The 25794-nt window shown below is 35.8% G+C and overlaps 1 protein-coding gene across 3 annotated transcripts in view; it reads left to right on the plus strand.

Moving 5' to 3' along the window:
• The window catches only part of ADK (adenosine kinase), a 296805-nt gene that overhangs the window by 201641 nt on the left and 69370 nt on the right, over positions 1 to 25794 (plus strand). For all 3 annotated transcript variants that reach the window (XM_010567786.1, XM_010567787.1, XM_010567788.1), the window contains one exon: positions 12365 to 12535. In XM_010567786.1, coding sequence (XP_010566088.1) covers positions 12365 to 12535 — 171 coding nt within the window. The remainder of the gene's footprint in view (positions 1 to 12364; positions 12536 to 25794) is intronic.

Genomic DNA, 25794 nt, shown 5'->3' on the forward strand with positions numbered 1-25794 from the left:
GTGGTTTGGAGGTACCATCATCGCTTTCTTTTCCTGTTATTTGTAGAAGTGTTTGATACCACTCTGCCAGCATTTGGTTTCTTACTAGACTCCTGACTGGGCTGGACCATAGAAGTTGATGAAGAGGCATTGCAGGAGCAGGAGTAAAGAGGCAATCCTTGATTTCCATGGTTTGCTGTTTTTAAGAGAGAGCAAGCTTCAATAAATACCGAATCATCAGGCTTTCCTATATTTGAAGGCATGTCATTGATACAGATAAATACAAATATATCAAAAAATTGAGACAGAGACTTTCCATGTTTGCTTTGAGGAGTGCATGCTGCATTTTACTTCGGCATGGACCAATAATTGTCATTCCCTAAAATGAGGTTATTTATTATACAGCTCCAAAATGTTCTACTTCAGCTGTTTAAAAAGTAGAAATTATGTTTATTTAGCATAAGGAATGGATCTAAATTCTCAGAACTGAGGAGGTGATTTTGAGAGATCCCAACTTCCTTTTCTTATAAAAGCACTAAAACATGAGCTTAAATGCTGATTTTAAAAGGAGTACTTTTTCATTTGTCTTTATTTATGTGTCCAGTATGTCAAAGTTATTCATTGATATTCTGATACAGAAAATCATGGTTATAATGTATAAATTAGCACACAAGTTAACACTATTAAATACATTATGATAGCTTTAGTATCTATTTTTCTTATTCTCTCTGTGTTCAAGGGCACAAATTAGATGGGCAGAGATTCAAGGGCAAAAAAGAGCAGGGAACATTTTTTCATCATTAATATTCTTGTAGCAGAGCTCATTCCTGTCCAAAGGACTGTCTACATATAGGGCTGTAGGCATTATTAAGATCTCATTGACCTCATAATTTGGAATTCAAGGAAGCTCCATGTGAAGTTGAAGGGCTGCAGGAGGACCTTAACCTCTAAGGTATTATTCTACTCCTAATGCATTTACATGGTTCATTCGCGAAGTGTATACATTTTTGTGTGTTTATTTCAGGGTAAAATAGCTAATGTCTTCCATGATTGTTAGAGGTATCTGCAGTATCTGGGATGCTCTGCTCTGAAATAGTCTCTTAGAAGCTGATGGAACATGGGAGGATATATGCTTTGTCCACATACTTTTTTGTCCATATTTTTCAAATATGCACAGATCTAGTATATCATAGACTTCTAGAATAATTCAGGTTGGAATGGACCACCAGAGGTTTGTTAGAGCAAGTTCAAAGTTTACACAGTTGATTTATGTTCAGTCATTTTGACTATTTCTAATGATATTCTAATGTTTGACCCCTATTGTGAAAATTCTTTTTCCATGTAAAATTTCTTCAAGTTCTATATTCTATTTCTATAAAATTCATGAGTTTCAAAAGCAGTTTGCATTATATGATTTCAAATACAATTTTTTAGAGCATAAACTCATATAAATCTGTCTTCTTTTTTCCTGTACACTTCAACATTTCAAGAATAAGCAAATTTAATTAAACCAGACAAACTAATTTGGGCACTAACAAATAAGAGAGAGTTGGTTCAGGGGGTTAGGCCTATCTTCCAAAACTAGTCTTGCCATGTTGGAAATATCTCCTTGAATGTAACTTTTTTTCCATAAAGTAACAGTTTTGGAGGCTTAAGTGTGTCCTAAGAAGTCACTAGTTACCAGTTACCAGTGATTTTCTTAATTGTTATTTGTATTCTGCTTTGTTATTCTTTATCTGTAAATTGATTTGGAACTAGAAATTCTCACTTACGTGACAGTTTATGAAATCCATTTGTCAGTCATGCATTAAGTAGAAAATACTGCCCATATGTTTATATTGTTGCAGAAAAAAGGTGTAACATTACACAGTATTTTTAACATCGGTAGCATGTAATCCTACCATCAAAAATTGCATCACAATGTATGTATGTGAGCAGCCTCATTCAGTATTTCCTGAATTACATGTTGCCAGACACTAGTGTTTTTAATGGAATATCTGTGATTTGCAAGTGTTCCTATCAGAAGCTGTACGTCATGTGAACATTCAGTACTAAACACACTGTAATGTTTGCAGAAGGGACCTGTACCCCACTGAACTTGGATACCTACTTACGAAGACTGAGAAGCTGCATGGGGGCATTATGCTTCTAAGGTGGCTAAAGGGGTGTTGTCACAGGCCACACATTCTTAGGGAACAAATAGGTATTTGCTCACTAAGTTTCAGGGGTTTCCTGTTCTCAAAATCATTTTACTTGAAAGCTCAGAGGTATTCTGCATCAAGAAAGGTTAGTTCATTGCCATAGGCTGACCACCTAACTTGATCTTTTATTGTTTTTAAAAATACCAAACATTTTAATTAAATGGGAAAAAAAATGTTTGCTCAGTCATAGCTCGTGTATCTGTAGTCTGATTTTCTATAAAGGTGGGCAGATAATGTGACAGGATGGAAAATATTCAGTAGAAAACTAGAACTTTAATTTAGAGTATTCAAGCATCTTGAATAGCAGTGCAAATTGAAGCCCCTGAAACCTGCTACTCCCACAATAATATGACATTGGAGAAAATAGTGTCTCAGCAGAGAAGTTTCCCCTCAGGTTGTAAGACCTGGGAGTAAAAGACTAACACTGCTTTCCTTGGTTACAGTAGTGGTCCTGCTATTAAAAGTGGGTTTCTGAGGTGTGAGCTCATGAGTTCATTAGAAACAGGAACTTAATGTAAGTATATTATTTGGCTCTAAAAAGCTAATAGGGGTATTCCCCCCGCCCCTTTGAATTTGAAGAAAGTACTCATTCAGACTATGATAATTAATGCTAAGCACTTACATAGCTCATTGTATTCAAAGTGTTCTACAGACAATTATTATTACCCAAATTAATTTAAGTGGAAAATATCTTTGTTTAGAGTTTAGCAACTGTCCACATTTCAACCATATTTCTTAATAATTATTAGAATAGCATAGGTCCTGACCCTCATTTATTTGTGTGTTCAGAAACAAATTCATGCAACAGTCTTTATATAATGAAAATTAAAATGCCAAGCAATAACATTAATGCTCTTTTGAATAATTAATTTTAATGTGTGGAAGTGTGAGCAATAAATGTTTTATTGTAAACCCTGATGTGGTAATTAATCCAAGTGATTAGGACCTAGTTGCATGTTCATAGTAAATGTTATATTTGCTGTGAAAGAAGTTTCTTTGGAATTGTGGTTCTGGGGCTAGAGTTGCGAGAAGAGTGATATTTAAAAGGAAATGTTAACGCACTTACTTTTAAACTTGGTAAGCCAGAAATTGAAAGAAATACATCCTTCATTATTTTGCCAATTACTTTTTTATTTCTTCTGAGCATTTTATTTTACTATGCACTTAATTTTATGTAGTAGTGGTGCTTACATTAAATTAAATATATCATAAGGATATGTAGGCTGTTTAAAATCAGCTAGGAAATACCTTAGGGAGTGGGAGAGGGTATTTGTTTTATTCATGATTTACACCTTAATTTGCAAATAGCAAAAGTCCTATTATTTCATAAAACTTGTCATTACTTTAATGCAAAGAATAAGTGATATTAGTTTCACATAGAAACAATATTGGTTTCAGGTGCATTGGTTGCACTTTGCATAGCCCTGTTGCACACCAAATGAATTCAGATAGCCACAGAAGCTTTAGAGCAGCTCTGGATTTTCAATAATACAATTTATGGAGTTTGGATGGTTGGGTTTTTGTTGTGTTATTTTTTCCCCAGCAAAATTACATTTTGTAAATACACTGTATGCTTCTGTGGTTCTATATAGAGCTCTGTTTTGCCCATGGTGAGTCTGCTTTACTTAAACAAGGACTCAATTAAAGGATGAGTTAGCATTTGAATAGTGCAATAAGCTTCAGAAATCTTTTGTGTTACCTCTTGATCATTTCTTTTTTCTCTTCATACCTACCACGCTACAGTATCAGTGTAGACTTTCTGATGATATGATCTTTATTAGTGAAATAATATGCTCTTTCTTGGGGCTCTTGAAGTATATTCTAACAATGATGGTAATGACTTTGATTAATATTTAATCCCCATGCTGCTATGTTCTTATAATTTACAAGATCTCAAAGGTAGTTGGGGGAGGCAAGAAAGGTTTCCGCTTAAGTGTTTCAGTATGAGAGTGCTTAGGGAAAAACATACCTATGTTTTATTATACCTTATATCTGTTTCCTAACCTGAATTTAAGTGAAACCTTTCATGACCACGTTGTTGACAGGGAAATCCGTAAGGTATAGAAGTCATGCTGGAGTTGACGTATTTTTCATGGCAGTGGGCTCATTCCTGTATTTGTTTATATTATGTAACAGTCACATTCCTCTGCATCACCTGGGAATCCTGACACTCTGAGGGCACGGGTATAGCAGTGTATATTAGTATAGAGCAAGAGGTTGGTGAGGATTTTTTTTCCTTTTCTTGTGAGCAGGGGTACTAATATTTATAAATACAGCAAAGCAAGCCCAAATTAGTTTCCCCCTCCACTCCACAAGTCACAATATTTGTGTGCAAAGTCTCTTGCATGCACACAGCAGAGGAATTTTTATGATTTTTGGGCCATGGAATATTAAAAACAAAATTCTTAAGTAAGCAGTACCGATATGCAAGCTTTGAACGGTTGTCCACAGACTTTGTACAACCATATCAAACAATCTGTATTTTTACAGGATCTTTTGACACCCAGTCAGTCAACGGTGATTATCTACTAATATACCAGTGGTCAGTCATGTTTCAGTCTTTGAGTGTTCTACCTGTATTTATAAAATAAACCATTGTGCTGATATAAGCACATTTAATTAAAAAGATACTCTCGTTTTTTCTCTTCTTGTTGAAGGCTATTTGAGTAAGCAGGGAATAGGCTTGTTTTAAATGTTTGCTTATAGAGCTTTCAAACAGGATTCAATGTCTAGAGAATTAGAAATTCTCTATGCATTTGTAGTTACATAGATTCTCTCAATTTACTAATATACCATAAATATTATGTACACACCAAACTTGAATGAATTCAACATATGGTTGATGTTTACATAATTAATGAGATGCCAAATTATATTAATGTAACTAGCCATACACAAAAAAGCAAATGTTGCACAATCATCAAAGGCCTAAATTAACTATACCTTATTCTATACTTCCTGAAATGCTTATTTGCCAGGACAGGGACACTAGGGCTGTGCTCAAAAGGGTGGAAATGAAGATTGAAAATAATTATCTCATCATTCCAAACATCATAAATAATATAATTACCATTTTTCAGACTTCTGGTCAGTGTTTCATTAAAGAGTAATTGGTATGTCTGAGTCTACTTTTTGGTCCAAACACAGTGTTATCCTCATATTAATAGATGGGTTAGGCAAACCTAATTTTGATAAAGAGTTATTTTAGAAGGATGAAAGGTGAAAGAAACAGTTTCTCTCTTTAATCAACAATTTAACAAATATTTTAAGATGCATTGCTTTCTCAGTAAGGATTAAACTGGTTTTCAGTGAAGAAAAAGTGTGGCAAAGTGTTTTGGGGGTACTAGGAGAAAAGAAGAAAAGTGGCTTGCTCTTTATCATAGCTTGTTTGATTTGCAGCTTATATTTTATTGATGGTAATACCCTATACTTTACAATACCTTTCAACACAGAATTTCATTCTTTTCAGTAATGTTAAGTAATTAAACCTTCCACTAGTTCTGCCAATGGAGGTGTATTTATCATTATAACTATTTTGCAAGTGAGTAAACAGAGGCAAAAAAGGTTGAATTATTAATCAAAGTAAAAAAACCTCTAGGTTCCTGTCTCCCAGCTGATGTTTAATACTTCCTCCAAAATTTTGTTATAAATTCAGTATAAATAAAAATAGACATCTCCCTCCCTGAGCTTAATAAACTCACATAAAACCATATGCTGAATTTTAGAGAGAATATAGAGATTTTTTGCTACCTCACAGAGGGGCAGACTTTAGAGAGCTATGTCAAACCATCATCTTAAGATCTTAATTCATCTTGCCAAAATGAGCTTAACTAACTTTGTTTCCAGGGAAATAGGAGATTTTTTTATTTGGGATGACATTTCCCTACACTAAAACTAGGTATATTACTGCTCTCTCACATATGTGTGTACACCTCCACCTCATTGTTAAAGTTCTAATCTCTACACTCTGCGAGTATACATCTCATAAGTAAAGTCACACAATTATTTTGTGCTAAATATGGCTTGGAAGAACTTCTTGGAGTGTGCTTAATTTAATCAATAGTAATCAGAATTGAAAAAGATTTCCAAGTTGTTTAAAATTAAGAAGAAATTGCTAATATATGCATAAAATAATTATTTTCTTTAACATATACATTGGAGGTTTTCTGCTACTGTTGTAATATGATAGATACTAATAGGGCAGCAATCAGAGTTCACTTCAGCAACAAAGAAGCTGTTCAAGTCTGAAAGCAATCCTCTCCTTCTGACATGTTGGCACCATCACAGAGGAAAATGTCACGGTCAATATAAGCACATTTACTGACAGTTAGGTTTTTTCCTATGTTACTGAAAACTGTTTGAAACTTGGCTTTTATCAAAAACAGAAACACTGGCCACTCAGAATGATAAAACAATAGCTTACAGCTTAGTCATTTTCCAGTTATAAAACAATACTTTCATAAAAATAAACAATGCATACAGGAACAAGCCAAAACAATTACTCAGAGAAGTTGTTGCATTCTTGCTGTCCTTGCTTCCTGATTTAAAACAACTGTCTCCAGTAGGAACTGGACAAAAGGCAGTGGGTTTTGTTTCATTAAGTAACCCACTTGCTGATCACTACAAGATAAAACATAGTTCCAAAATGCAATTGATACTGTGTAGGTGCTTTCTACATTCCTAAATGACCTATTACATGAAGAACTGGTACATAGATTAAAATAACGTACATATATTTCACTAATTTACAGACTGAACATTTCCCAAGTGGATAGTTATATAGAGGTTTTGTCCTTCCTAGAGAAAGTAAAAAATTACTTAAAGCACAAGCACCTTCATTAATAAGGGTCATGTTGTTTATTTAATTTGTGGTGTTTTGTTAAAATTTCCGGGGGTTTTTTCCACATGGAGTATTTTAATATCTCTATCATTTGATACTATTCTGTCATATGTCAGTAAGGAAAATAATTTAACAAATAATTTCAAGCAGGAACAGGTTGCAAGTATAAATGCTCAAAACTCAGAGGAAGAGGTCAGGGGTCAGCATGTCTGCTAACTTGACGGTGTTGCACATTCTAAGTATCATGCTCAGATAGCTCAGTGTTAAAGATTGGTTTTGAATTGTTCCCTGCTCTTTTAAACTCACATAAATACTAAGACAGATGAAGAGCTTTTGCTCTAATGTTCCAGGAAGATTCCTTCTGGTTTCTGTTCTGAAGGAAGATGATTTCATTGCCTTGTCTCACAGTGGGTGGGACATGGACTGCACCCAGTCTGTGCTCCGTGCAGTTCAGAGGCTAGACGGCAAGAGTCTTTCAGTCTCTTCTGGTTGTAGAGGCACCTGGAAGCCTTGTGTAAATTCTTCTGTCTGGAGCAGTTACCTAGTGGTTCATTCTGCATCCCAAGAATTGCCATGTGTTGCAGCTTCACTCCTTCCAAGCCCTGATATTTCTGCTAGACTGCAGCAGATGAGGCTGATGGCAGAGCAGAGCTGAGGCAAGTCTCTTCTGCCCACGTGTGTGGCTTGAAGTTCTCTTTATGTACAGAATATAGGAAACTTAACCAGGTCCAAAAACTCTGACTTTGTTATGTCTGTCATTTAGCAGAGCAAGTTCTTTTGGCACCTTAGCAGTCTCACTCTTTTACTGGAACTGCCAGCATACTTGAAGTTAGATGCTTTCCATAGGGCTTTACTGAATCACAGTATTTATCAGGACTGTCACTACGTAATTGTCAAACTTTCTATGTGCCTGAAAAATTCCACCTTCTAGACAGACGAGAGTGTGATGTCATCATAATTGCATTTTTATGTAAATGCTTGCTATAAGATAATTTTGGATTAAATGATGTGTTCCTTTCATGTTGGCAGAATATAATTTGTCTTAAATGGCAGCAGACTGTTGCATATGTGTTTCTGAAAGTTAAATATTTTGATTCACACTTGCAATTTATTGATTTTACATTGTTACCAAATGGCTTTTCAAAATCAGCTCAGAATACCATGGATCAAAATCCTGTCACTCATGATAGTTATTTTCATGTAACCCACTCTGCAAATGGGAGTGGCAAGGAAAGAGAAAGAACTAGAAAGAAGAGAGGGCAGATGCATTTTAGTGGGTAGTAGGTTTGAAAACGACCCTAATTTTTATTATCTCTGTATGTTCTTATGCAAACATTGCTTCTGTGCTGTGAAACAATAAGAAATCCAAAATTGCAAAGCTGTTTGTTATCATCTCAGCCTGGATTTGTCTAAATGTACACTAGATCACAGATTTCAGTTTTGGTTTTAAGGGAATACTCACTGGCTTAAAAAAAAACATTAATCTTGATCCTCATTGTGCAAACTTTGCATGTATGTAATCCAGAGGAATTCAGTGCAAGCACGTTATTTCATGTGAACAAATGATGGCAAGACTTCTCAGTTTGGACAGAACACATTATACAGAACTATTTCTGCCAAAGCCAGAGTTGTTCTTGCTTCGTGAGGTGCTTCAACACTCTCTGATTCTGTGCTGCTGACACTTTTGACACCCTTAATTTGCTGCCCTCACATCTGCTATAGCTAGTGCTGTATGAGCTTAGTGTAGGTCAGAAGAAACCTTTTGGGTCTGAGTGTGATAAAATTGAGAGAGGTGACTTGCAAAGACACATCGCTTGTGTGTAAACCCACCAAATCCTTCCAGTAATGCTAGTGTCTATTAAAAAAAGACTTGAGTGTAAAAGACTACCCTATATTCACAGTACCCTGTGCATCAAAGGTGTATCAAAGAATTCCTGAATATTGTATAAGTGAGATTAATATGATTTTCTCTCTTGATTTTGTCTACTGCTGTCATGTGCATCTTAATATTGAATTTTAAAAGCTCTTAAGTTACAAACAAGCTGCTGTATCTCCCATAGCCATGTGTCTGCAATACACAAATGTGTTTTTCTTATTTCTTCCTTCTTGTTTCTCTTTCTCCCACAAGGAAAATGTTTTTCTCCACCAAAGGACTTTATCTAAACAGAAGGACTGCTTATAGTGCATAAGAAAAATATTGTTGTGTTTTGGGCATGTATACATACAAACATACATATAAATAATTCAGTCTATCATCCTATTTTCCTGGTGTATGTATTAGTTCAGCCTTCCTCACTGGCTTGTGGTACAATGGTACCTTCCTCCTGGCATAGGAAAGAGGCTCATTACATTTTGAGCAGCAGAAAATAGTGGCACATCATGAAGCGGTAGCATCTGGTATACTCAGTCTCAGTCAGTGCATGCCAAAGGAATACTGTGTGCTGCTAGTATGTACGACAGCCTTTAATGTTTAATAGGTTTTCTTAGTACAATATTGCTGCCTTTCACTTACTTTAACTGCACTGACCAATTATCATATGCCCTTGTACGTACAACATTCTTTCACAAAGATAGATACATACACAATAATTTTGTTTCATATGCAACGTAAGTTTCTCAGGCTTTTGGAATTTCTGTATATTAACTAAGTGTCTCATCCTTTGATTACAGATATTTTCCTCATGGTTTTAAGGTACCTTTGGGTTTTGAGGGTAAAAAGGTTCCCAAAACTCTCAGAAGTAGACTGAGGTGTGTAGGTGGGTATAGAATATCTTCTGAGGGGTCTCTTAACTTTCTTGTTAGTGGGAATAGGACTTCTTGCTAGTGAAATACCAAGTCTTTTATACCAGTGATACCGAGATACACTTATTCTCACACTCAGTGCTGATGTTGGCTAACAGTTAATTGTTAGAGTAGGAGGAGTAGTTGACTTAAGCATTCCTTTGTATATATCTGTCTGGAGGAAAAGCAGTGGCAGCTGCAAGAGCATGCAGGTTGTGCTTCTAAGGAAGCCACAGAGTGACTTTGCTGTGAATCCCAGTGAGATATAAGAAAACCTGTTTGTTTTAGTGGAGTTTATTCCTGTACAAAATTGCAGCATGCTCCAGTAGCATGGTCTGTGGCTTATCTAGTTGTAATTCAGATTTAGGAAGCTGGATTCCTGTAACTATACTGGCCATAGCTGTAATTGGAATTCCACTAAAAATAGAGACAATCTCAATTTAAATACTTAAGGAGGGGAGGTCTAGTTAGGTTTCTTTAAACCCAAATCTGTTCAATTCAGATTTTATACATTTTCTTCCTACTTTAATTCCACTGTGTGAATTGTACTGCTACAACCTTTTTTTGTATTGCTATAACTTTTTTTTGCAAAGAAATGTTATACTTGGCAAAGAGTTCTCATACACACAACTTTTAATTTCTAGATTTTTTAATGTCAAATAGTTATTTAAATAAAAATATAAAAAACTGTTGGAAGAATGCAATTAAATGGCAAAGTGATTTTTAGGAAACCCAGAAGACAGAGCTGTAGCCTTTGAGAGTTCCTGGCCTTTACTTTGCAGGATCTGAAAAGCAAGCTCTCCTATCTGCATCTCAGTACTTTTATCTTGCCTTTTCAAGGAAAAGGGAGTTGGATGCAGGCCTGAGTTAGATCTCACGGGGATAGTGTTCTGTACCTTAAATTACAGTCAGATGTATTTTAGTTCAGATGAAGTTTTCAGCCTAAAATTGGTAAGAAGCCTAATTATTTGACCAGGTTACTATTTACGTAGACCACTGTATAGGAATCTGTGATTTATCCACAACTGGCAACATGTTAGCCTTGAAAGGTTTTTATTTTGTGTTTGGAACAGTTTTTTAAAAATCCAACTCTGTTCATTAAATGAAAAACTAAAAGATTGTAGAGATTGCTATGGAGACGAGATGTTATATAAACTGTTCATTTTAATTCTTCAGAATGTAAAAATAGCAAAGAAGCTTGAATGTTTACAGGCTTCCAGTCGTTCAAGGTACTGAGTAACTCCACAACATGTAAGGCATCCTTGCACCCTTTGGACTTTTATTGTCATGTAGTGAATCGTGCCCAGATTTTGAAATCACTCATGTATTTGTTAGACTGGAGAGCGTGGAGTAAGGAGAAATAAATAGAAAGACTTTCTAAGTCATTTTTAATCTGTAGACTCTTCATTATATTATTTTTTCTAGTGAGTAGAATGCCTAAGATGATCTGTTAGCTGAAGCATGCAGGATGAAAATACAGATATTCCATGATCCAAAGACATAATAATATGGATAAAAACTGGAAAATAAGACTGTATCACCATTATACGTTTTAGAGTGTCATGGTGGTGATGTTACAGATAGGACTGACATGCTGTCTTATTTATCAGACCCCCCTCAAAGTTGTTTGTTACTGTGCCTTAGACATTATCTCTGGCCTTAAATTTAACACTTGCTGCTCTTGCTTGAAAATTACTATTACTCACTAAGTTTTGAGAACAGTGAAATTGCTTTTAGGATTATAAAAGTGAAACATACAAAATTTGTTTAATTAGTGTAAAGGCTAAGCTTTTGTCTAATTAGTAGATTAATGAAACTGTAGGGGATCTTTACATAAATCCTGGAACATGTGCGGTTGAGGTAACCATCTGTAATGCTAAACTCAAAATGGCAGCCTTGAACTGTGCTTCCTACAGGGGTGAAATAGGCATCCACAATTTAGTAGACACATAGTAATTTCTGGTTGAGTTCTGTTTGTTTGGTTTCACAATTGATACTTGAATGTTCATATTCAGAATAAAGAACAATACTTTTGGGAAGGGGGGAAATAAATTACATGTACAGAAAGGTGAAAACACCTAGGTTTTTCCTGCAAAACAGTAACAACTACTACAATGACAGCACACTCAACATATTTATTATAAACAAGGTAATAATTTTTCAGGCAAGGGATTTCAGTAATCTCCTAGCTGTGTATAGAGCCATCGTACTGAACTTTGGAATTAAGCAGCACAATCTGATTGACTCTGTTACTAAAAAGGGGTGTTTAGCATTATATCACCTTTTAAAATACAAACATTAGTCTCAGCTGCTGTGGGAAAGTGTACTACATGGAATGCGGAGGTAGGGAGTTATGTTTAATTTTGGAGGGCTGTGATTCTAGGCATATGCAGAATCTTTGTCACCTTCATAATACCTTAATGGAAAGGCAGTATTATCCAGAAGTTTTTATCTGTGCACGGGTGTGGCAAAGGTGGGTTGGAGGAGACTTGGAAGCAGCATACTTCATGTGGTTCCTAATGTGAAATTAGTAACATACATTGATTTGTTTGGATGCTTGCAGGGATTCTTCCTGACGGTGTCACCAGAAGCAGTATTAAAAGTGGCTGCTCAGGCTTCTGCAAACAACAAGATCTTCAGCTTGAATCTTTCTGCACCATTTATTAGCCAGTTCTACAAAGAGCCTATGATGAAAGTCATGCCTTATGTTGACGTCCTTTTTGGAAATGAGACGGTGAGTCTTAAGAAAGCAATTAAAGTATTTATATCTCTTGCACCTAGCTGTTTGTGTCTAGGAGCCTGCTTCTTGGTTCTCCATTATTTATGGAGAGAGACTGACCATGTGAAGTGTCACTAGAAAATGAAATCCACAGTCACAGGACTGTGATATTTCAGTACATGCCAGAGATGTCACTTGGCCTGTTAGAGTTTTACAACTTGTTCATTCTAGTGTAGAGACACGTGAACAATTTACTCTAGGTTAAAAGAGAAAATATCCAACACATTGGCTGCTTTGTAATAACTGTCCACGTGCATGATGAAGAAGACTCTTTGAGGAGAAAACTAAGAAACAGTTAATTAGTTTAGAAGGTTCTCAATGATTTTATGGTAGATGGACCAATTCTGCCTGGAAGTCCATGGTGATAGACCAAATGAATTAAAATTTCACTCATGGTAGTGCTATCACTTTTTGATTTTTTTTTTCCACTTCAGAAAGTGCTTTTAAATATTTATTAGTTTGCTCAGCAGAAAAAAGTTAAAAAAAGCCTTGGAAAGTGTGACACACATAAATGGAGTGTGGGCTTGTCTCTCAAGGTAACTACATTAGTACAGGAAAATTCTGGAAAAGCGACTTATTCCTGTTGGTGGTTATTCCTGATTGTGACACAGGGAGTTGCACCAACACAAGTCAGTTTTTACACTGTTGTCCACATTAGGGGCTAGCATTGTTACAGGTACAGGACTTCTAAACCAAAATAGTATTTTTAAAATGAAGAAAATTGCTATGTTTTTAGATGCAGTAGGATAAGGAAAACCTTTTTAACTATAGTTAACGATACAGAAGTATTTTCCAGACATTTTGCTGCTATTGCCAATTGTTACCTTTATTCTGTCTTTAACTATACAGTCCTCACAAAGATGCTACTGAATATTTTGATTAAATAACAGTATAATCTCAACAAAAAAATCTTGCCAGATTTCACAAATTAAGTAATACCAAGTCTAGTCAATGTTTGGGTGGAAGGGCTTCATAGAAACTTCTGGGCTTAAACCTTGCTGGTCTTTTATATAAATATTGTCCCATTGACCTATTAGGAGAATTCAGATCACAGTGGTTCATTAGATGCTGTTTTTCAGAAGATAAAACATAGGTTGTTACTTTTTGTGTATTTGTGCTCTTTATAAGCAACAGTCCACTGTACTGGCGACATTCCAATTTTAGAAATTATATTCAGACTACCTTAATTTCCCCTGCCATTTCAGTTTGCTATGGTATTATTCACCTGCTGTCATAAAATATTGTATAGGACTGTTGTGTGTATTAAAGTTGAAAGACACCCTGCATTTTCTGTGTATAAATTCTGAAGCATTTTGGTATCTTTCAGGGTAAGATCATCCTTAAAATTGGCAGTAGGACATATATATATTCAGAGTACCAGCCACTTATGATTTGTTACTTACACTAATCAGTTGAAACCCTGGTCATTTTTTAGTCTTCGCTTTCTGATAGATAAGCTGGCCATTGCTGATTTTGAGTTGTTGAAATGCTGTTTGCAGTGGTTTATTCTCTTGTCTTTCTGTGTGACTTGAAACCACACTCTTGGCATGGTGTGCTTCTAATTTTTAGTAGCTGCTGTATCTTGTGATTGTCAGTATTTCTGCTCTCTGCATATGGTTTGTGGTAAAGAGTAGTTGCAAAACTCAAGAGAAGCTCATTCTGACATTTGTTGCCTTCTAGTAGCTTCCTCCTTTGTTTTTGTTATTGCTTTTTTTCTCCTATATTCATTTCATCTAAAAGTACATTCAGGACTTCTTTGTGTTTATATATGCCTTGATGGGCAATGAATCGCTTCAGCTAGCCAACACCAAATTTTTGCCCATTTACTGTGACTTCCTTTTGCTTTTTGCTACATTTTCCATCAGTTTTGCTAGTTTAGTTAAATACTGAAAGTGCATAAGTTAACATTTAAGCAAGGCATACTAAGCGGTGTGGTTGTTAATTTATTAGTACAAACAATAACTCTTAGACATAATTTTTATTCTTCCCTATATTTATCTTCGCTCCACATTATAGACCGATACAATTTTATTGTTAAGCAGAGCTGTTTATTTTTTGAGTAATGCAAAAACATCCAAGAGCAGCAAAATTCCAAATTGCTGCTATTCCTAAACTAAAAACAATTGGCAAATTGATTTTAAATTACATCTTCTACTTAAAAATTTACATCTGAATGGAGATTGGTTATTTCAAGTTTCATCCAGATGGTAATTAAAATGGGCAAGTTATAAACCTCTCAGAATAAATGTTCTAGTTTAGAATGTGAATGCCAGCACACCCTTAACTGCAGTGGAGACACCGAATGCTGGGATAACTACTCAGTACATGTATCGGTTTCAGCATTTCCTCAGTGACCACTGGTGTTTTGATCATTTGTTTAAATCCCTTTTATAACTAGCCAAACATCTTGCCTGGGATTTTTGATACTTATTAACTGTACTTCATATAATAAATTTAGTACAGAACATTCAGAATAGGAATAATTATAAGTTCATTGCTGCTAACCGATTAGGGCCATTCTGCAGTCATTATCTAGCAATACATGACTGGAGAACTTGATTATTGTCATTGCTTTTAATTTTTATTAAATTAAGTTTTTTTTAATAGTGTCATTTTGCAAATTGTTCTTAGCAATAATACCTTGCAAGCTACCGTAATCACTGGATAATTAACCTGCCAGGATTAAGCACACTCTACTTTGCCTCAGGATGCTTAACTCTCAAATAAGGTCAATTATCTCCTGATGATAACTGCTTTGTCACAAGTTGCTGCTTAATTCGTGTGTAAAAGCTCACCTTAGAGTACATATTTTACAACTCAAAGTAACTTTCAGTAACAGAATGGTCAAAGGAGTGAAAGCTTTTAAAATTACACCTCTACACAGTGTTGTGGAATGTTTCCTACTCAGCAATTACACTAGGGAAGTAAAGGAGCCTAAATTTGCATATATTTCTTTCCCAGACCTCTTTCCGCTTTCCCAGTTAGGGCTAAAGCTTGATGTCTCTGATATACTTGACCCATCAAAGTCGATAATGGGCACAGGAATCTGAACTCAATTTCCAGTCTCCCCAAAAGATGTGTGTTACAATGGCATCTCCTCAGGGAAGGAACTACTTCTGGGGGGAACGGTCTGTGTATTTTGGATGTGCAGCTGGATAGCAGTTTCTTTTCTGTGGAGGTTTTCAGAATTCAGGGGATGCTACAAAGCTTTCACATGATTCATCCCTGCATATGGCAGTCATTCATGACTCAGAGGAATATTTATTAAGATATTGATGTTGTAAAGATCTTCTGGGTTCTCTTCCTGTAGGCAGGGCATTGCTGAGAAATTTTAGAATTTAGAAACTTTAGATTTACAGACATGCTGAGCTCTTCATCTATTGCTTTACAACAAGAAATGTAACCAAAGAATATAGCTTGCAGTATACAGTCTACAGCGATCAGTAGAAGTTGAGGAGGTTATATAGAAGAGAAATCATGGATTTTTCTAAAGCACGAATATAATAAAGAAAACTACGAAAACAATTATTCTTGGAAATTAGATCCTCTTCCTCTCTAGTGTAAAGAGCTGTTACTTCTAAACACCCAGTCTCTGAACAAATTAATTACAGGATTGTAAGCTGAAGTTCTGCAAAGACAGATGCTTCTGCAAGCGCCTTGGGAAATTGATGCTGGTGTGACAGCAAATGTGCTGAAAAGAAAGACGGTTGCGTGCAAGACTTCTATCTTTTAAAAAGCAATGACAATATCTTTAGTGGTGGTTCTGGAGTTATGAATCCTGAGATTTTAAAAAGACAGGTGCCTTTGTATGCAATAAGATATCAAACGGGTCTTGTCATCATTTCATCTTACAATTATATCAAAATGGTATATTGTGCCTCCTTAATTTAAAATATTTTCAAGTGAGGTATCAAATACTAACATAAGCATCCCTGCAAATATATGTGGTTTGGACACAGCCTTTATAGAGGCAAGTCTCTTTAATGACATGGAAAATTCTCTTTAATGGCAAGGAAAAACAATAAATCTAAAACTGATAACAGTGGTTAACATGCTCCTGATTTTGAACTTGCAGTCTGTCTGTAGTTTTGTGCTTATTTTAACTAGGGGAGCGAATGGAAATGCTGCTAATTTTTCTGGCATAAAACCATGGTCAACACCTAAATGACAGTTTCCAAACAAATTGGTCTATTCCCTTTCTATAACCTATAATGCATGTTTGTAAACAACTTTCACTCTATGTACTTTGATATATTACATTAAGATATGACACTACCGACAACCTTCAGTCCTGCCTGCAAATTTCCTCCACTGGATTATCACCTGGGACCCAACTGATACCTGCAGGCTTAGGAACCTGCCCACAGCTCACAAGAATCTTGAATGAGACATAATCACTTTTGTAAGATAAATGAGCCTCATGGTGATTCTTTTTAAACTAGTGTGCATTCATAATGGCATAACTGAATTGATCTGAATTTACACCAGTGTAGTTGCTACTGTTTATAGACCTAGCAGGTAGTTTTCTACACTACCTGAATGTCCTTTCACAACAGTGAATTGTCTGATTCTGAGGAAACAATTAAGAGGTAAGGGACAGGAGAAGGTCGGGTGGCAAATGTAATTTGGTGTGTGGAGGAAGGGACATACAGTTTGACTTTCAAGAAATAATGAAAGGGAGACGAACATTTCAGCCTGTTCCTCTGTATCACATGGGGCCAAGAAGTAAGGAACATAGCAAAGGATGGCTGGTCATGCCATAAATATCACCAAATTTATGTTTATGTTTGAAGTATTTTCAAGTAAGCATTTAAAATTATTTTTTAATGTATCGAATTATTAGTAGAAAGTAAACACTAGATCATATTTGAAACTGAGTATCTTGAAGAGGCTCATTTTACTGTACTGCTAACTTGCATGTATGTTATGTAAAAAGCCCTTAAGAGACATTGATTCTTGCTTTTTAGCTTACTGGAACTGGTCCATATTGACGGGTTATTTTCAGTCAGTGGTTGTTTGCAAGCTATCTTCCGTATGAGTTCAACCTTTACCTTCAGCTCTACATCTTTACTCATTTTGAATTAAGTTTTCAGAAACATTAATCATCTTAAATGAAATTAAGTTGGGTGTCAGTGTTTTGCATTTCAATTTATATGCCAGTATTTTCCTTTTCCTTATGCTTTCAGTTCTCAGAAACTTGCCCCACAGGTGAGGGTAATTATCTTCATTTCGCACGCTGAGTGAGAGACTGAGGTTTGCACAGTCTCCTACAGGGAATCTGCAGTTAAGTTAAAAATCATAGTCAGATATTCTGACCCAGTTTATTAAATACACATGGGAAAAAATTTTGTAAGGAGACATCTCATCTTCTCTTCTATTTCAACAGGTAGAGATTTTTAAGGTCAGCAGCTGCTGGTGTTTGCTTTTCTAAACTGCAGTAAACAGCAATTTCTTTTTATAAATCCTACATTTAAGATTTCTGCAGTCTTTGGAGGGAGCCTGGGAATTAAAAATTGTAATTCTGAATAGAGGAAAAATAAATATTATTTTTCTTTGATCTCTTTGTAGAATTTTGACACTTATTTCCTGGTGCAGGTGTTGTGGTTTCAATTATGGGAAAGCTATGGCATTGTAATATTGCTGCTTAATTCATAGAATTAACTTTCTCAGTATTGGAATATCTAATAAATTGTGGCCAACTGAAGAATGAGAGGGTCTCTAGTACAAGGGAGGTTGATAATGTCAATGGCATGTTGTAAAGATGTGCTGTGGGAAGGATGCTGAAACAGCCCAGGGCTCTTTCAGGCGCAGACACTGAATGTGCCTCTCCATATCTCTACTCTTCCTCCCCCCCCTCCCTTGTGAACTGCAGTGGCTCTCTAAGATAAAATGCTTTTAAATCATTTCCCAACCTTGCAGCCGTCTTTGATAAAAGCCCTGTTATCTGAAATGATATGAATCACTGTGGAGTTAATCATACCTTATACAAAAACATATTTTGTTGTGATTCATTCTGTTTCAATTAATCATCTTATTTATCTACATTGTCTCAGCTGCTGCACTGAAATTCATGAGTAATAAGCAAGTAATTATTTTGGTTTACCTAGTATAAAGTTTACCTAGTACATTATGAATGAAAGGAAAATCAAGAGCCAAGTATTTAAATTTATACTTAGTGCTGCTTTCAGCTAATGTCTAGCTATTTAAGCACTTTCAGAATTCTATCTCAAAAATGGCTTTCTTTTTTCCTGTTACAGAAAACAAGCAGGTATTTAGAAGAGAAGCTTATACTTTCCAACTTTCTTCACTTCTTAAGACTAAAAATATTTTGTGGTAGTCTCTCAGAATGCTTAGGGATATTTATCCTTCCTTGTGCTATGCAGTGTTGAGATACTTTTAAGACTGTGAATACTGGAGAGAGCATAGCACAAGACAGAACATGTCCTGCAAGAAGGGAAGGCAGATTTTACTGTATTTCAGCAGCTTGTGTTTTACTGACGATGATTGATAACCCTTTTCACTTTGTAGCACTTCCCAGAGCGTCTCATAACACTTCATAAACATTAAAGCTCAGAATAAACCAATAAGGTGGGTGTGTAATCTTGTCTGTTTTACAGGTGGACAATTGAGAGGTTATTTGCCCAAGGTCATACAGCAAGAGTAGAGCCAGGAACAAGCAAAATCAAGTTCTAACTTTTTCTTCAGTTAGTGTCCTGAAATGTTGTCAGCTGCTAGATACATCTAGGACAAAACTCACCTGTCTGGAGGAAGAGACCTGCAGAATTTGGTGTTCAGTTTTTAGTGTAATAGTAATATATGTCTCTGAAAGCCTTTTAAAGGTGAACTGCATATGCATTTTCAATAATCAGAGTACTAGGGCAAAAACATATAATATAATACAAATATATAATGTAAGAGCTGCAAAAATAGGAGTATGAATAAAATTTAGTTACACAGTTGATTAAAACTAGAAGAATGAAGGCAGAAATGTTCACAAAAACGTCTTTAAAACAGTGTAAATCCAGAATAATTTAATTTCACAGAGATATTTGCAGATAACAATGCAGGTAAAATACATAGGTTTCAATAAAGGTTTTGTTTTCCAATCTAGCTAAGGTCTATTCACTGACTCCACGTTTCAAGCCCTGTTTGGGGCAGATGTAGCCAGTTTCTGATTCAGAGCATTGTTAGATCATGCTAAAGCCTTTTAGGCCAAAACACACAGGCGATTCTCCTCCTGTTACAGTCCTTACAGTGAATTATAAGGCTGCAGTGCCATGTTATCCCCATGGATAACATCTAAATGTGAGCTCATGCAGACTTCTCTCACCTGCCCTCATCACATAGTCTCATCTGCCCCCTTTAGTCAGATTTAGCAAATTTTATGTCCATAGCAAGAATGAGTTCTGTGGGCTAGGTTACTATCGAATCACTGAGGCAGTCCAGCTTTCCCAGGTGTCGTGGTTTAACCCCAGCTGGTAACTAAGCTTCACACAGCTGCTCGCTCATTCCTCTCCACCCAGGGGGATGGGGGAGAGAATTGGGGGGGAAAAAAAAAAAGTAAAACTTGTGGGTTGAGATAAGAATGGTTTAATAAGACAGAAAGGAAGAAACTAATAATGATAGTAATAATAAAATGATAATAATAATAATAAAAGATTGGAATATTCAAAACAAGTGATGCACAATGCAATTGCTCGCCAACTGATGCCCAGTTAGTTCCTGAGCAGTGATTTCCGCCCCCCCCCCAGCCAGCTCCCCCCAGTTTATATACTGGGCATGATGTCACATGGTGTGGAATACTCCTTTGGGTCAGCTGTCCTGGCTGTGTCCCCTCCCAACTTCTTGTGCCCCTCCAGCCTTCTTGCTGGCTGGGCATGAGAAGCTGAAAAATCCTTGACTTATTCTAAACACTACTTAGCAACTACTGAAAACGTCAGTGTGTTATCAACATTCTTCTCATACTGAATCCAAAACATAACACTATACTAGCTTCTAGGAAGAAAATTAACTCTGTCCCAGCTGAAACCAGGACACCGGGCAACATGGTCACTAGATCTGACTAGATGAGAGGGTAATACATGGTCATACAGAGGACTTTGAAAAAGAAAGCCTGATAACCTCTCTGTTTCATCTGATCTAACCAGTCTATATTGTTTGGGTCTCCCAAGCAATATAGGAAAGAAACACAGCTGGGGACATTGTCTGACTTAAAAAATTTATTTCTGTTGTATAGTATTTACAGCAATATCCTTTTTAATCTTGACTTACGTTATATATGCAGCCACTTGATACAGTTTTATCTGCAGGTATTTAGATGAATGTTATTATGTTGTAAAGTTCTTGGACAGAGGTTTTTCTATAGAAGAGCTTGTATTTGCCTAAGAAGTATGTATTGGTGCTTCCTGTGTTTACAAATTTGAGTCCGAATAAAGGGTACTTGAAAGAGAAGAAAAGGGAAGGATAGTCAACGAGCCAGTAGTAAGTCTGTGATAGTGGTTAAAACCCTGTGATCATATATTGTAGGTCTGGAGGCTGCTCTAACCTACTCTAAACTAAACTTTTCAAGAAAATACACAGTATACCATAACGAAAGCAGAGACTAAAAGTAGATGTGTTTTTCTCTCTGTGTGAGTGCAAATGTTTTAGTAATTATTTTAATACTGAAGCTGCTTAAGAAAAATATGTACAAAGTGCAAATGTGTAGTTGTACAAAAGTACGTTGAAAGTGCATTAGAATGGCTTTTGATTTTTGTTTTTAAAACTGTTTTATAAGGAAACAGTTTGAAAACATAGTTTAGGGGGTTTGGCATAGAATTGGCAATATCTTTATTATGTTAACATATTTTTCTGTACTATTATGTAGCACTATTTTTTCAAAACTACTGTTTCAACCCTGTTTCTTTTCTCATGTTATCTTTCTCTATCAACACCTTCCTCAAATAATATTTTTATTCCTTCAAGAGAGTTTCACATCTGATTAGAAATCTATTAAGTAGTCTCATTTTTCTGACTTTCTTCAACAAAGAAGAGCAAAACTAGGCATTTGAACCCTTTTTTCTTTCCAACTAGTTATATAATCTTCTGTCACTGGGATTCCTACTGTTTGTAGATTTTATAAGAATAAATGTAACCCACTGATGTTTTCTTAAGACCACTAAAAAGGTGCTATGTGTAAGTAAACAATGCAAAAAGATTTTTCCTTCATGCATTGGCAGATATGTTGAAAGTATTTAGAACTGACTTCTGCTAAACTGTTATTGATTAAAATCTGTATTTTAATTCTTAATTAGAATTTAGAGTTAAGACATTAGACCTGATAATACTGGGCATTTTCATGGATTAAATTTACTAATTATACAATTAAAACATAATTTGTCCCTCCTATAAATGGCATTAAAAGGAAAGCTAAGTGTGCACTATATTGTGAAGCATATGCAATGGCTCATAAATATATGTAAGGGTTGCAAAAATATTTTATTAATTTCTAAATAGTTTTTGAAAGAGTTGTCAGAAGCTTAGGAGAAGAGCTTGGAAAAGGAGTAGAAAAGAATACAGTTGCAGCATACCTAAAGTACGTGAAAGATACATAAAAGCATCCATGGTTTTCCCAAAGGTATTAATTGATCCCTAAAACCTTGCCTTATTTATAAACATAAGCCACCCCATTTACAACAGCCTTTGGGTGATAATTTTGCAGCCACATGAAAGTGTCTCCTTAAGCTATATTTTGAGGTTTAGTGGTCATATTCTGACTTACAATACCATTTGTTTAAATATTGACCTCCAAGGGAAGCAATGTGGAGAAATTGCTTTGCTATAGGTTTTTGTTCTAAGTTAACAGAACTCATCTGTCCTGGTCACTATACTTTTTTTTTTTTTAATTCTCCACAGAAATGATCTACTAAACCTTTACTGTAGTAAAAGTACTGCCAGCACAAACGTGATAAGTAACAATGTCAAAATGTTGCTCATTAAGTCCTCAGACCCTCATCTGCCACCTTATATTCCATGTCAAAACCAGCAACATATGCAGTCACATTAGGGAAACATGCGTATATGAGTCAGTTTGCTTCCCATGCTAAAGTAGTTTCCAGGTGAAGGAGCTTTCCTCTAAAGGAAAGAATTGTAGCAGTCTAATGGCTGGGATGGTAGAAATTTTGAAATATATAAACCTGTCTGTTTCTTGGTTGTTTCTAGCTGTGTAGAGGGGGACCCACTACTCTGAATTTGGAATTCAACAAACAATTGTATTCATCATCCTCAAGTTATTTCATTCAGAGGCAGCAGTTTCACAAGTTTCTTCTTCCCAACCACAGCTAAGGAGAAGGACTTCCTCACCACCCTTACAAAGGAAGCAGCCATCAGCAACTCCTTCTGGTCCAAGCCTTAGAGCTCGGAGCCAGCTGGTTCTCGCTGCTCCATAAGGCCACGGGCTTTCCTTGTCAATAAGCAAAAACCTTTAGCATTTGAGAAGCTCACTTGAAAGCAATGGGAAAGTGGTACACATTCCAATGGAAGATCCTTAGGATCCCCAGCTAATCTGTTCTTAGTGATACTTTTCAAGCCTTACTAGTTGAACAGGCTATCTGAGGATGTTCCAAATATTCCTAGAGTTAGGAGTTTTATTTCAAATTTTTCCGATGTTGAAGATTGATGGATTGGTTCAGGGGAAACACATTGTTTTTATTGAGAAATTCTGCTTCTTCATCTTGATGTTATCATCCTTTGAGTCTAAGCCAGTCTGCAGGTGCCAATCAACAGCATGCTTATTTTTTTTTCTCTGTGGCTGTCCTTCTGAAGGATCCTATTTTTGTAATTCTGAGAGGCCAAGCTATTATCAGTATCTTTGGTTCCTGGCAGGTGAGAGACCTCTCAGAACTAGGTCCTCTTCAGGATCTCTTTTAACAAAAGGTGTTTCTGCTCTGGAATTCCTCTGAGAGACCAGGGCATTTTTATCTTGTCTAGTCAGACCGTTGACCTCTCCAGGTTGTACAACATTCTTTCTTTTTTAAAAGAACCAGAATTTTCAGGAGAAATGAAGTTGTAGCCATAAATTGTGTTGTTGGGGCAGTTCTGATTGCTCTGAAAGGAAGATGTTCCTGCAACTGGAAAAATAGCTGAAATTTCATGGAATTGCAGGTATCTTTCACCATCAGTTCACCTGAAGTTTTTTGTTAACTTTTTTTGAAACATGTATGATCTCTGTGTATGGGCAGTCAGATGGTCTCAATGCACACAATATTTAATATATATGTCTTTTTGGAGCAGCTATAATTAACATGTCTTTTTCCTCTCGTTGGAATTTCTACTAGACCAGTAGATACATCTGTGAGTGGTCTTGGACACATACCAGTTTCAGATAAATGGATCGGTCAATTTAAATTCTGCACATATAGTTGCCAAACACTGTGCATTTGATTTGAACATCAAAGTAAATGCCAGATTTGGATGGAGCTGCATCTCGGTATATATGAATTAGGATAATGAGTCAAAGTACTGAATCTAACTGCTCAAAAAAGAACACTTATCATCTGGAACCAAATTCATCTCTTCTAGAATCTAAACTGGTGAAAAGAACTGAAGAAGCACATAGCCTTATGCTGGCCAGTTGTAGCCCATCTCTGAACATGCATTATCTGAGGGGTGGGTAGACACACGTATGAGCATTATAAAGGGTAGCACTGGTGGGAGGGGGACCCATTATGCAGAGTACACCATGGAAACCATAAGTTTCAGGAGTCTGTATTAACTCTACTTGCAGTTGAGTTTCTTTCATATTTCATACAAGAACTTTGTGTCCCAGGATGAGTGGTGCATGTATATATTTCAGGTAGAGCAAGCTAAAATCAAGATCAAAGCATTTAGTGTAACATCATCTTCAGCTGTGTTCTTGGGATAATTTTTAATCTGGCATGGAAGTGACAACGTAAGTCATCCCTAAGTTATCTTTTAATTTATGGTAAAGATATTAAGTATTTTAGGGGGGGATCTTCCTTGTAACAGACTTCATTCAAAGCATACCTATTCGTTTTGCACCTCTACCAATGGAGCTCATTTTTTTACAAAGTTAAATGTCAATTATCTCTTTTTAATCAACCTTCATCTCTACTATTCTTAAATTAGAGTTTCGCTTTCTTGTTATTTGGAACTTAAAAGTGCACTGTATAGAATACTGCAACATAAATTAACAGAAGTTGGTTACTTTGGGGGGCATTTGGGTAGATCTAGACTGAGAGAATAATACGCGATAGGTTAACAAGGAATGTTATCACCCCAGGAGGATGCTTAATTCAGGAGTAAATTATGCAGACATTCTTTCTTGTGGCTATTGTTTAAGGTAACAGTTTTTAGAATTGTATCTCATGTAATGAAACACAAAGCAAACCCCCTAATTTTTCTATTTCAAAATCTGTATGTTCAATGATACAGTAATGATTTTGAGTGTTAGGTAGATGAGGAGAATTGGATAATTAGACAATATGACTATCCACAGTTAATATCCTTTAACACTTATTTTTCAGGGTAAAAGCCAACTCTTTAATGAGAGTTTACAGGAAACCAGACTGTTCTATAAACTTTCAGTTTCCTGCAGTTTTCTGTATAACAGTTTTCCAAAGACGGGGCCCTGGACTAGATAGAGTGCTGATCTGCTCCATTATGGCCAGTTCTGTGGTCCTTGAACAAAGATATTTCTTTCAAGAAAGATTAGTCAGATAATTAGAACTCTCTCATTTTACAATTTATACATGTGGAAAGTTTTCTAATGAGTTCTTCTTAATTAGAATTGAACAACTGTTTTCAGTGGTACTGTTTTGTTCATCTGTTAACAAGACCTCTTGCAATAAATCCTAGTTCAAGATAATGAGTAAGAAAAATTGTACTTCATGTAGATAGAATTCCCAAAAGTAGATTTTAAATATATCCAACTCATCCTGCAAACTGTTTGAAATGTAACTAATTTTGTCTATACTAATCTGTCCAAACCATGTTACTAATTTAAATCAAGATCATAACAAGTTACGATGCTTACCTTTTCATAACATTTCCTTAACTACATTTTTTGTCTTGTATATTTCTTGCATTCCATTTTTCTGGAATCAAACACATCATACTCAGCAGCAGCCTGGGGTGCAAATTTGGTATAACTGTGCAATGTTTTCCTATTTTAATTCCACATTTTACAAACACTTCTATGGATCTTATGTCGCCTG

Source organism: Haliaeetus leucocephalus, unplaced genomic scaffold (genome assembly GCF_000737465.1).
Source record: "Haliaeetus leucocephalus isolate CR32 unplaced genomic scaffold, Haliaeetus_leucocephalus-4.0 Scaffold229, whole genome shotgun sequence".
NCBI classification, from domain to species: domain Eukaryota; kingdom Metazoa; phylum Chordata; class Aves; order Accipitriformes; family Accipitridae; genus Haliaeetus; species Haliaeetus leucocephalus.